The sequence below is a fragment of the Saprolegnia parasitica genome (assembly GCF_000151545.1).
Source record: "Saprolegnia parasitica CBS 223.65 unplaced genomic scaffold supercont2.29, whole genome shotgun sequence".
Taxonomy (NCBI): Eukaryota; Oomycota; class Saprolegniomycetes; order Saprolegniales; family Saprolegniaceae; genus Saprolegnia; species Saprolegnia parasitica.
In genome coordinates this window covers 237,314-248,928 of record NW_012156423.1, presented here as the reverse complement: position 1 = coordinate 248,928, position 11,615 = coordinate 237,314, and the positions used below count along the sequence as shown (strand labels likewise).

At 58.7% G+C, this 11,615-nt stretch overlaps 6 protein-coding genes across 6 annotated transcripts; 3 read left to right on the top strand and 3 right to left on the bottom strand.

Annotated features, from left to right (window-relative positions):
* Positions 1 to 304: 304 nt before the first annotated feature.
* Positions 305 to 965, top strand: SPRG_07036 (hypothetical protein). Its single transcript, XM_012346497.1, has one exon. It carries the CDS (start codon positions 381 to 383, stop codon positions 930 to 932), a length of 552 nt encoding a protein of 183 aa, XP_012201887.1. The 5' UTR covers positions 305 to 380; the 3' UTR covers positions 933 to 965.
* Positions 966 to 985: 20 nt separating this feature from the next.
* SPRG_07035 (hypothetical protein) lies at positions 986 to 2,732 on the bottom strand (the record flags this gene model as incomplete). The annotated part of the gene is made up of 4 exons (XM_012346496.1): positions 986 to 1,592; positions 1,695 to 1,846; positions 1,905 to 2,624; positions 2,673 to 2,732. The coding sequence occupies 4 exons, from the start codon at positions 2,730 to 2,732 to the stop codon at positions 986 to 988; spliced, it is 1,539 nt and encodes a 512-aa protein (XP_012201886.1).
* A 1,422-nt stretch (positions 2,733 to 4,154) lies between these two features.
* SPRG_07034 (hypothetical protein) lies at positions 4,155 to 5,843 on the top strand. Its single transcript, XM_012346495.1, has 5 exons — positions 4,155 to 4,301; positions 4,347 to 4,827; positions 4,872 to 5,144; positions 5,209 to 5,346; positions 5,398 to 5,843. The coding sequence occupies exons 1-5, from the start codon at positions 4,171 to 4,173 to the stop codon at positions 5,803 to 5,805; spliced, it is 1,431 nt and encodes a 476-aa protein (XP_012201885.1). The 5' UTR covers positions 4,155 to 4,170; the 3' UTR covers positions 5,806 to 5,843.
* Positions 5,825 to 6,696, bottom strand: SPRG_07033 (GTP cyclohydrolase I). The gene is made up of 2 exons (XM_012346494.1): positions 6,487 to 6,696; positions 5,825 to 6,433 (listed from the first exon to the last, which is right to left on the bottom strand). Exons 1-2 carry the CDS (start codon positions 6,634 to 6,636, stop codon positions 5,915 to 5,917), a joined length of 669 nt encoding a protein of 222 aa, XP_012201884.1. The 5' UTR covers positions 6,637 to 6,696; the 3' UTR covers positions 5,825 to 5,914.
* A 956-nt stretch (positions 6,697 to 7,652) lies between these two features.
* SPRG_07032 (hypothetical protein) lies at positions 7,653 to 8,855 on the top strand. Its single transcript, XM_012346493.1, has 3 exons — positions 7,653 to 8,228; positions 8,273 to 8,375; positions 8,435 to 8,855. Exons 1-3 carry the CDS (start codon positions 7,706 to 7,708, stop codon positions 8,817 to 8,819), a joined length of 1,011 nt encoding a protein of 336 aa, XP_012201883.1. The 5' UTR covers positions 7,653 to 7,705; the 3' UTR covers positions 8,820 to 8,855.
* Positions 8,745 to 10,156, bottom strand: SPRG_07031 (hypothetical protein). The gene is made up of 2 exons (XM_012346492.1): positions 10,131 to 10,156; positions 8,745 to 10,086 (listed from the first exon to the last, which is right to left on the bottom strand). Exons 1-2 carry the CDS (start codon positions 10,145 to 10,147, stop codon positions 8,835 to 8,837), a joined length of 1,269 nt encoding a protein of 422 aa, XP_012201882.1. The 5' UTR covers positions 10,148 to 10,156; the 3' UTR covers positions 8,745 to 8,834.
* Positions 10,157 to 11,615: the final 1,459 nt, after the last annotated feature.

Here is an 11,615-nt window from a genome sequence, read left to right as displayed (position 1 = left end):
ATCTGTTCATGCGCGTGGACATGGTGCATCGCGCGTTTGGACATGCATGGCGCTATCGCAACACCATAAAGAGTCGCTGCATCGTGCCCCATATCCGCAAGACCACAACACGAGATTGCTCTTTGCGAGTTCTCCATGGGTTCTCCCAAGCTTTTCACACAAAGCGGCAGCTTGCGGCGCGATGCTCTCGCAACAAGACCGCGCGCCTCCGCTCCTCGCTCCTCACTTGCGCAATAAGAAATCTCAGAAAGCGCCACTAATGCCAAAGCGCCAATAGTGCCGCTGCCACCTGCCATCGTTCGACGGGCCACGTTCGATTCGGCACTTGTGCCGAAAATAAGCTGGTCGTGGCAGCGCTTCCAGAATCGAAATCCTCGGAAATGGCTCCGTCCATGGCAACGACGCGGCTCCGCAAGGAGTACGTGGGCCTCAAGAAGAAGCCGGTCGACAACATCGAGGCCGTCCCGCTCGAGAGCAACATCCTCGAGTGGCACTACGTCATCCGTGGCGTCGGCGTCTACGAAGGTGGGCTCTACCACGGGAAGCTCAAGTTCCCGCCCGAGTACCCGATGAAGCCGCCGTCCGTGTACATGGCGACGCCCAGCGGCCGCTTCGAGCCCAACACGCGCCTGTGCTTGAGCATGTCGGACTTCCACCCGGAGACGTGGAACCCCATGTGGTCGGTCGGCAGCATCCTCACGGGTCTCTTCTCGTTCATGAACGAAGACACGCCGACGACCGGTAGCATCGAGACGACGGACGAAGAGAAGCAGCGCTTGGCGGCGGCGTCCTTGGCGCACAACTGCCTCCCGACCAACACGACCTTCCGGAAGCTCTTCCCGCACTACGTCGAGATGCACGACGAGCGCGTCAAGGAAGCCGCGGCCTCGGGCTTGGAGGAATCGCTCGACAAGATGGCGCTTCAAGCGTAGAGCCGTCTCGTGTTAATTGCACATATGTATATATCTCTTTACCGATCGTTGTCCTACTGCCTCATACTAGCGTCGACGTCGATATCGAGCTGCAGGTAGAGTTTGCCGAGGAGCATGATGGCGCTCATGGCGCCATAGCCCACGCAGACGTACAAGTAGGTCGCGTGGGTCGCCCAGTACGCGTTCATCGCTGGCAGCATCGTGCTGGGTCGCACGAGCGGGAGCGCGGCCTCTTTCGGGAGCTCGTGCCCGAGTGTGGCCGCGCGGTGCCGGAGGTAGACCCACGCACTTGCCCCGCCCGCGAGCCGCGTCAAAAACTGCGCGAGCGCCGAGTAGAGAACAAACGACATGGACATCTTGGCGATCGACGGCGAGAGGACGTGCCAGCGCAGCGAGATCTCGAGCACAAAGAGGCTCGGGATGATGAGCGAGCTGGCGAGGTTCAGCACCATGTTCTGGCGCGCCTTGAGGAGCCGGCTGCATTGCACGTGGGCACGCTCGAGGATCGGCGCGGATGCCTTCCCGAGGTAAGCGCAGAGGAGCCACGTGCCGAGGTCGTTGAGGCATTTGCTGTCGCGCGTAAAAATGCGGCCAAACGTCAGCAGCAAGAGGAGGCCGTAAACACCGTCGAAGCGATGCGTGCCCGTAAACGCCATGTACCTAGTACGCCAAGTGAGTGGACATGCAGGAAGACGATGACGACCCGAAAATGCTATCAAACAGCTGCAGGAGGTCAATAGGATCACGTGGTCTTCCTCGGACGTGGCGTAGCGCGCAACGAGGCGCCAGAGATGCCCGTACGTGCCCATAAGAACGTAGTAGGCGAGCGTCGCAAAGACGCTCTTGGACGACCCGTTGCCATTCCGCCCATAGAGGTTTTCAATCACAAACGTTGGCAGCGCGTGAATGCACATCTACGCCGTCGTTGCCATGGTCAGCGCACAGCAACTACGTAGGCGTTGATACTAGTACCTGGAAGGAGGTGAAGAGGAGGCAAAAGCCGCGGCTGCGCGACGCGTGCCATTGGGAACGCGTTCCGAGCGCCAAGAGCACATGCACGAAGAAAACGGGCCCGACCGCAATGAGGTTGATGGACGGTTCGAGGTACGGAAGCACCATGGACGCCGCCGAGTAGAGCATGACATCGTAGCCGGCGAGCTGGGGCTGCCCGAGACGGGCCAGGAACCGTGGAAGGCAGCTGATGTCAGCCAGTGGACGTGGAGACGGCAGCGCGGCAGAGATCGCCTGGAGCGGCGGGCCACACGCTGCGACAGTCGAATTGCGACGACCGCTCGTTGCATAGTACGGGTACAGGTACATGACGGCAAAGTAGAGAGCAAAGTGGACTGTGACGAGGACCTTGAAGAGACTTGTCGTGTGCCGTGGGCTTTCCCAGAGGTGCTTGTTGGGCGGCGCGGCGAGGTAGACGAGCTCCGAAGCGAGCTCGGCGCCAACGAGGCAGACGTACCAGCCACGACAATAGAGGCTCCGCGCCGCCCGAGGCTGCGAGAGGAGCCATGGGTACCCAACGAGGACAACGTCACCGAGGCGCGTCAGAAGCAGCCAAATCGTGTGGGCTGGGAACGCGTCGATTGCTGCTGTGTCGCGGTAGTATTTGGCAAGCGCGTAGGCACCAAACGACGTCAGCGACGAGATGAGAAGGACGCACCGCGCGTGGTGCGAGCCCAGAATCTACTTTTGCATCAGAGAGCGCCACAATACGAAGAGCATTTCAAGTACGATCCAGAGGTCGTGCGGAAGCGCGCGAAGATGCGAGCGCATGTCGTTGGCGTCCGACATGCCGCAATGGCACTATCTCTTGCGTTGAAACCGGGTGCACCGCTTCTCCGTTCTGATAGGTGAATGGACGCTTCGAAAATGACGTTGCTGCGTTCGATACCACGCTCTGTCCGAGCGCAACTTGGCTGTGTGACGTAACCCTCTCGACCTCAATGTCTGGCCAGTGGCCACAGTAGGAAACACGAAAAAAGGAATTCTGAAAACCAAAGTTGCGATCCGCAAGACAATCTGACATGTCTGGGTGCACCACACGTAGCATGACTCTCCGTTTGGGGCAGTTTGGACGCACTGAGGCTGCAAGAGGCCCTTCCTGTGTCCAAGCCCAGCCTGGACCAGCTCGCATCGATGCAGTTGTCGAGGGCGCAATTGTACCAAGTCGCCTCGAGGACAAACAGCAAACGATTATCGCTGACGTTGACGAGCTACCCGATGTCGGTTGGTCGTTTCGTTGGCTGCTTCTCAGCCTTAGAGACTGAGCGATTGAAGAGCTATACTCTCTCGGGTGTCGCGGAAGGGTCCTATCCTCGCCTTCGACATGTCTGGACATTATATTCACCCGACGATGCAAAACCAGGGATACAAAGCTGGTGGCGACAGTACTCTCGTCAGGACGCAACCGGTACCCTCTCCATATCTGAGTCCATAACAATGACTTTTTCAATCTACTATCGCCTTGCCGGCATCATGTAGACCCCTTCACGGATCAAGACATTGATGTAGCCCGTTCGTCAGTCGCCTCATAAGCGAAGTGTAGTCATGCAGTTCTAGGTACTGGGGTCTCTGTGCTCGCTTCAGGATGGATTCCTCAGAAACGAAGTGTGGTCTAGGTACTGGGGTCTCTGTGCTCGCTTCAGGATGGATTCTGGCACGCGGATCGCGGGAATGGAGTCATACGGGCCACATGAACCCGCTCGAGACAGGTCATGATGTTGTGGTAGCGGCCTGTCCTTGGAGCCAACACGGTTTTCTCTAAAACTCCTCGCATCGGTGGCCGAGAGGGGTCAGCTAACGTCATCCACACCATGCCGCCATGACTTTTGATCTCGTTGTTCGAGGTAATCGTGTGCCCATCTTGCAGCTGACGCTTGATTGACAGAGCTTGGACAATTAGAACGGCGTGCAGCCTCATGACAGCGAGCCGTCGGCGCAATAAATATACCCGCCACGGCGAGTACAGAGTGGAGCCATGAAGCATTTCACTCAGGCACCTATCGCGAGCACGCAGTTCTTTCGACGAGCAAAACCAGCAGTCAGGGCCCTTGCAAGGAGTCGTCGCTGTTCCCGCATGCTCATTAAGCAGAGCTGCAACTCTAGCACCTCGAGCATTCTGGCGCGGAAAGATCGCGTGCGGAAGAGTCCACCACCAATGCCTGGCCAATCAGACGCGTTTCCTTGACTTGATACACCAATCACATTCGTTTCGAGCCCTCGACCAAGCATGAGCGCCGCCGCCGACATCGTGACCTTGGACGACTTTGCCCTCAAGTTCCCGGACGACGTTGAAGAAAGCTTCAGCGCTGCGTACGGCCAAGCGCACTGGGACGACATCAAGAAGGCCCTCGCGCGCCCGTACCATCCATTTTCATAAGAGGTGTGACACACCTAGTGTACTAGGCCGGCGTACACGTCGGTGCGCGTCAACACGCTCGTGACGGACCAGGCCGCGCTCGTCCTCAAACTCAACGAGGCGCTCAAGGACTTTAACGCGCGCTTGGCGTCGGCGGGTCGCCCACCAATCGTCGCCGTGCCGCACGCCTCCCTGCCCGACGTCGTCATGGTGCCGTCCGCGCCGCGGATTGCGCTCGACGTCGCTGAAGTCGTGAGCCGGAAGAAGATCATTGTCGACCGCCTCTGCGGCGAGGCTGTGCTCCGTGGCAGCGACATCTTTGCGCGTGGCGTCATGTGCGCCAGCAGCGCGCTCAGCCACAGCGAGCCGGTCGCCATCTTTGTCGATCTCGACCACTCGGCAACGCGCGGCAGCGATGCCGAGCTCCACACGGGGCGCAAGGTGCTCATCGCGCAGGGCACGACGGCCATGGCGCGCAGCGAAATGTTCCGTGCAATGAAGGGCCTGGCCGTCGCCGTCAACACGCGCGTACGTCGACATGCTGACGTCGTTTTCTCAAACTCAAAACGTAGTTTTGCTCGGACGCACCACCGCTCAACGGCGTGCTTGCTGGTGAGCTCTACATGCAGAACACGCCGTCAAGTGTCGTCGCCCACGTGCTCAACCCGAAAGCGGGCGAGACCGTCCTCGACATGTGCGCGGCGCCCGGCGGCAAGACGTCGCACCTTGCGACGCTCATGCAGAACAAGGGCACGCTCGTGGCGTGCGATCGCAGCAAGCGCAAGGTGCTCGAGATGAAGAGCTACTTTGACTCGATCGGTCTCTCGATCATCACGCCGATTCGCGTACGGTTTGCTTTTTTTCAATTTGAGGTTGACGTTGAGATTGAGAATGGGAGGATGTGTCTAGCTGGATTCGACGCAGTCGGTGCGACCAAAAGACAGCGACGTCTTGAGCGTCCAGGAGATCATTGCAGCGGCGGCCAAGGCGCGCACGAACGAGAAGCTCCTTCAAATCGACGGCTTTAGCCCCGAAACCTTTGACAAGGTAGTACGACTCAAGGAAGCGACGACGGTGGAACTCATGTTGCCGGGATAGATTCTGCTGGACCCGCCATGCTCGGCGCTGGGACTGCGCCCGCGGCTCTTGCACGCGTGCAACATGAGCGAACTCGACCAATACTCCAACATGCAGCGCAACTTCCTCTGGGCCGCGGTCTTCCTCCTCAAGCCCGGGGGTACGCTCGTCTACTCGACGTGCACGGTCAACCCCAACGAGAACGAAAAAATGGTCGCGCACGCACTGAAGGAGTACCCGCTGGAGCTCGTCCCGCAGTCGCCGATCGTGGGCGCGCCAGGGCTGCTCGACATGGGCCTGTCCCCCGAGGACGCGGCCAAGGTTCAGCGCTTCGACCCGTCCGACGCGATCGACACGATGGGCTTCTTCTGCGCCAAGTTTACCAAGACCAAGTCGATCCGCGACACGACCGCCGTCGTAGACGCTTAGATGATCGTTGGTAGACGGTGGAGAGAGTAGAAATACATGCATTGGATTGATTGCATTTGGATGTCTTGCACAGACATAGTTACGACTCGTTACGACGACAAGGGGCAGCTTAGAACCGGCGCTGGACGTGGCTCATAAACTCAGAGCGTGTGCGCGGGTCCGACTGGAAGCAGCCGAGTACGGAGCTCGTGACCGTGGACGCACCGCTCTTCTCGACACCGCGCATCGTCATGCACATGTGCGTGGCTTCAATCACGACGCCGACGCCGAGCGCACCGATGGCCTTCATGAGACCCTGCGCGATCTCGATCGTGAGACGTTCCTGGACCTGGAGGCGGCGGGCAAACACGTCCGAGATGCGCGCGAGCTTGCTCAGGCCGAGGACCTTGCCGTTCGGGATGTAGCCAATGTGCACCTTGCCCACGAACGGCACCATGTGGTGCTCGCAGAGCGAGTAGAGCTCAATGTCGCGGACAATGACCATCTCCGAGTAATCTTCGGTGAAGACAGCGTCGTTCAAGACGTCTTCCAGCGTCTGCGTGTAGCCCTTGGTGCAGTAGAGGAGCGCCTTGGCCATGCGCATCGGCGTCTTCACGAGGCCTTCGCGGTTGACATCTTCGCCCAAGCACTATCCCATGGCATGTTAGCATCTACCCGTGTCTTGCAGCAGCAGCAGCGTACCTCGAGAAGCACCTTGACGGCCGCGGCCATCTTCTCCAGCTTCTCCGTGTCGTTGAGGTGGTCGTCCTTGGTGCGGACCGACTTGGTCGTCGCGAGCGTCGTGATGGAGGTCGCGTTGGTCGTCGCAGCACCGGGAGCCATCGTCGACATGAGCTGGTAAATCGGCAAATGGACAAATCCTCGTGGATGTCCGGCGCTCTCCGTCACGTGGTTCAAGCCCAAGTGACCGACGACCATAATCCGGTTAATTGGCAAAATATTATTTCAAATTTCACGCTAATTTTAGAAAAACGAATTCGCCGTGCGATAGAGCACCCAGGCGCCACACGTTGTCGTGGAATAAAATACGGCGATTTAAATAAAAGCAACGCCGCAAGTGTACGCTTCAAGCGTTTTAAACACAAAAGACACACGAATTGGCATCGTGCTGGGCACGTGTCCGCGCGCGTCCGCATTGGCGTACGATTCTCATACACAAGATACGAGTCTGATACCAAAGGACGGTGATGAATGATACGCGCCGTATGACGTGTGAATGCGTGATTGGTGCATTCGTTTTATACAGCGTTTAATACGGTTTAATACAGCCGGGCACGGTATCCGGACGATTTTGAGAGATTGCACCATCCCACGTGAGCGAGTACGCACTCGGGCAGCGTGAACGAAGTTTTAACATCACGGGGGCAGACGCTCGGGTAGCAACTCGATCCTATCGTGATCTCCACGCTGTAGCAGCGGACGCACCTCCGAGCGTGAGTTCTGGTCGTCCACCGACGATCTTGAAAAGGCGTGGTGGAAGCCGATCGACTTCCACGTGATTTACAGTGCCCCACGGTGAGGTATGCGAAACCCAGGTGAAAAACAGCCTAATTTACACGGCGCATCCGTGCCACTTCAAGTTGGCTTGGCGAGTTGCCTTGCGCACGCCCTGGATCACTGTCGAGGCGGCTTCTATGTGATTGGCTATTACATGGTCAGGTAGCTACTGGCATTGTCCACTTGCATTTACGACTGCTCTCGCTGATCACGATTCAGTCCGTCGGCAACCGGAATTCATCCGCGATCCCAAATTTGCAAACACGTTTGCAATCACAATAGGCCGGATTCCGGATAATCGCCCTTTCGGAGTTGGGACAAAATCCGTAGGACAAAATACCCGGAGGCGACCCGGAGCGAGCTAAAAAAATCCAACTTCGCTGACCAAGTTCTCGCATCCGTGATGGGGATGGTCGCTCCATGGGCAGCGTCAAGTGGGAACGAGACGGCCGCTGCCGAGGCCAACCGCCGCGCCTTCGCGGCCACAGGCCTCTTCTACGTGTGTGTCTTTGTGCTGAGCGCCGTCCAGCTTGTGCGCAACTGCAGAAGCTACGCTGCGTGGACGCAGCAAAAGGTGGCACATGCGATCCTCGTGCTCTTGGCCTTGACCCGCGCCGTCTTCCTCCTTGCCGTGGGCGTGAACGATTGGTGCCACGTCGCTGGCACGGGCGTGCTATCGCCGGCGTGCGAAGCCAACGGTATCGAGCGCCAGCTCTTTTACGCCGCGGATGAGCTGCCCAACCTGCTCTTCTTCTCGCTCTACCTCCTCATGGGCCTCTTTTGGGCCGAAGTGTACTACAATGCGACGGATCAAGTCGACTTTTTCAGCTACGTCGTCAAGCCCACGGCCATGACGCTTCACGTGTGCGCGTACATCCTCCAGATTGCGCTCTGGGTGCTCTACGCCGACCCGTGGCGATCCGAAGGTACATCATCGATCGCAACAACCGAGTTTAATGTCTTGTATGAGATCACTACATTGGCCGTGGCTACGCAGCGTACACGACCACCATGTTTAGCATCGTCACGCTGGCGTTCCTCGTCTACGGGCGCCTCGCCTACGTCGAGCTTCGGTACATCTTGCTCGCTCCTCCGTTATGGGCTGCGAGGATAACGGCGTGATCACCATTAGGTCGGTGCCGGTGGATCTAGGCGTGCGCTCCAAGAAGCTCAAGGAGGTGACGCGCATGACCGTCGTCTGCACAACGTGCTTTACGAGCCGGTCGCTTCTCGTCATCTACCTCGCGCAAGACCACGTGCAGCTCGGCACACACCTCTCGTGGGGCGTCATTCTCCTCTTCTACGCGCTCCTCGAGCTCCTCCCGATCGGCGCCATCCTTCATTTCCACCGTCGGTTTCCTCGGCGTGCGACGACAACAACAGCCGAGAACAAGGTCTTGTATCGGTTCTTGCCCGACGACGATGTCTACGGTCTGGACGACGGCGGTATCGTAGCCTGCGAGGCGCCGCTTCTAGCCGACACGGACGACTCGGATGACAGCAGCGGCAACATTTAACAAAACATACGAGTGCTAAATCGGCGTGTAGTCGCGACGCTTGAACTGGTTGATGCGGCGGTACGCCGAGTGCATCGCAAAGACCGTGCACAGCACGAGGGCCGCGCACATGATGAACGACGTCACCGAGTCCTCGACCGGGTCGCTTCCGAAATGCATGTTTTTGACCTTCTTGACCGGGTGGTACGCGCAGAGCTTCTCCCACGACGACGTGGCCGCCACGTGCGCCTCGAGGATGCCGCGGAACTCGTCCATCGGACAGTCGAGCGCGCTGCACTTGCCGAGCTGCACGGGCGCCCGGCCCGTGAGCGGCGACCACAGAAACGTGCGCACAAGCTGGCGATCGTTCTCTTCGTGGAGCTCAAAGTACATGGTCGTCGCGGGCGGCAGCGCAGTCGTATTGAACCCCGGGGCACGTGCCTCGCCGTGCATGTCAAAGCGCCAGTCCAACAGCAGCCCCATGCCGTGCAAGAGCTCGCGGTGCCCCGTGTACGCATAAAACTTGTACGGCGACGACGGGCTGACCGGCGCAAGGTTCGAGAGCAGCATCGCGGGAAAGCCGCCCATGTAGTACGTCACTTGGCGCGGCGTCCCGAGGAAGCGCTCCATACGTTGCGTGAGCGCGAGTTCCTGCAGCTCCTGGTACATGGCGTCCGTGAGGCCGAGCGTCGGCGGCAGGCCCTCGAGCCGGTCGAGCTTGGCCATGTCGGCAAGCACGTTGAGGCTCGTGATCGTATCTGTGCCCGAGAGGTCCGTGCCACACACGTCCGAGAGCGCCTGGACGAGCGGCGCGTGGGCTTTCAGCAGCGCCTTTCCGCGCGTCGCGCCATAGGCGACCAAGTCGGCGCTAAGCGTCTCGGCGCATGGGCCATCTGTGACGCCAAACTCAAACTCGTTGGACGCGAGCTGCATGACGATCGGGATCGGGTTCGGGAACGGGAGGTTGCTGTTGACGCTCGGGTAGAGCCCGTACCCAAACGTCGTCGCGCTCTGGCCGCAGCTCGTCGCGGCGTCGGCCCGAAAGTACGTCTCGAAATGGCGCTTCTGCTTGAACGTCGGCGAGAGGAAGTGCGCGCTGTCGACGTACACAGCCCGCGTGTGCTGACCGGCGGCGTACATCTGGCGCATGCCCGCGTCCGTGAGCTGCATGAAAGGCACGCCGTACTTGTCGAAGTTGGCCGCGTTCTTGGGGCAGAGGATTGGGGCGGTGTCGCTGGGCGCCCGGTTGCCATGGTTGGTCAAAGCCACGACGGCGCGAAGCGACGAGCTACGAGCGCATGAGCGTTGCGACCCCAGGCCGTTGTCTCCTACCTTCCTGCGTTGGCCATGGTCAAACTGAAAATGAGCGCTATTCCGAAAATCCTCGTGTTGAGGTTGGGTCGTTTCGCATGATATGAAATTATTGCATACAAACATCCATATATTTATTAAATCGGGCGAAAAAGTATCCAAACGCAAACTCGTGTCATTCTTTTTCGTCTCAACGGAGCGATCTTCGGCAGGTCTCGTCACGCCCTGTGGCTAGCTGCTCGGTGGCTTGACGCGGATCAGGTCCACCCAAATCAATCGTGAAGGTAACCACTTTCAAGTGCTTCTTCGATTTCCAAGCACCGACTTCGAAGCCAGGCTCCGTTTCCTCTTTCCATTATGGAAGTTCCCTCTTCGTTGGTGTTGGCTTCATCTCTGCGGGTGGTTCCGACGGTTGACGACAGGAAATTGACCAGACAGCGACCAGACGTGCTTGATTTCCCAACGGCTTTTGTTGGCAATGACCGAGACGCTGCATGCCTGTGTGTATATGGTTCCGGACGTAGTACCGGTAAGCTGTTCGGAGTGGACGCCATCAGCGCATGTCCAGATATCGACACTGGCCGCGTCACAACCGCCACTCGCGCCTGGTCGCAGGAATCGAATCTCGCCAAAAGGAATCTGCGCCGCACACAGACCACTGCAATTCTGCTGAGAGGAACCACTTACAAAGCAAGGTTTGCCGCCGGTTGGGTACACAGCATTAAATTGCCTCGAAAGACCAGCGCCACCCTACGTGAAGCGCACGAGCCATCACCTTGACACCGAGATCGGAGGTCGGGAACTTGGCTGCTTGATGGAAGACCGATGGCGGTGATAAGAGACAAGACGAAGTCCTTCTTGTGTGCTTGCAGCCGTGACCCCCCCACTGGGAGCAATGTTGGGTTATCAGGATAAAAAGGCAACGCGGAGCCCACCATTGCCGTCTTCAATTTTGCTCGCAACAAAGATACTTTGTCGCCGAACCTGGTTCTGGAAATGCCACATTGAAGTGGGCGGTCTCCTCACCACGGGAGCGCGTGAGCGTGCGAATGTTCCCCACAAGCGAATCTATAGTCTCCGCGAGAGGTGTACTGGTCTCCACGAGCTATCGTCCTAGTTATACTGGGGCCGAGCATGGGGGTCTTATTGCTTCTTGGGCTGCAGGATGTGTGAGCCAAAAAGCAACGCCCAAGGTTGCGCGCTCAATTCGGCACCTTCGATTTTGATGCCGCTTTGGCCCACCCGTTCGAATCGAAATGCCGAATTTAGGAGCGTGTGGCAACAGGATACATGATTGGCCAAAATCGGGGGGGTTCTGAATTTGTGCGGTAGGGATTGGCTGATACGGCGGGATTTTCGAAGAGCTCGCCTCCTCACTCGGCCCATTCGAAATTGGCATGGGCCGTAGCAGAAGTCGTTCCCGGACCCGCTCGCGCAGCCGAAGCCGCCGCCACCGCGGACGCGACCGCAGCCGTGACCGCAGCCGCGACCGCAGCCGCGACCGCA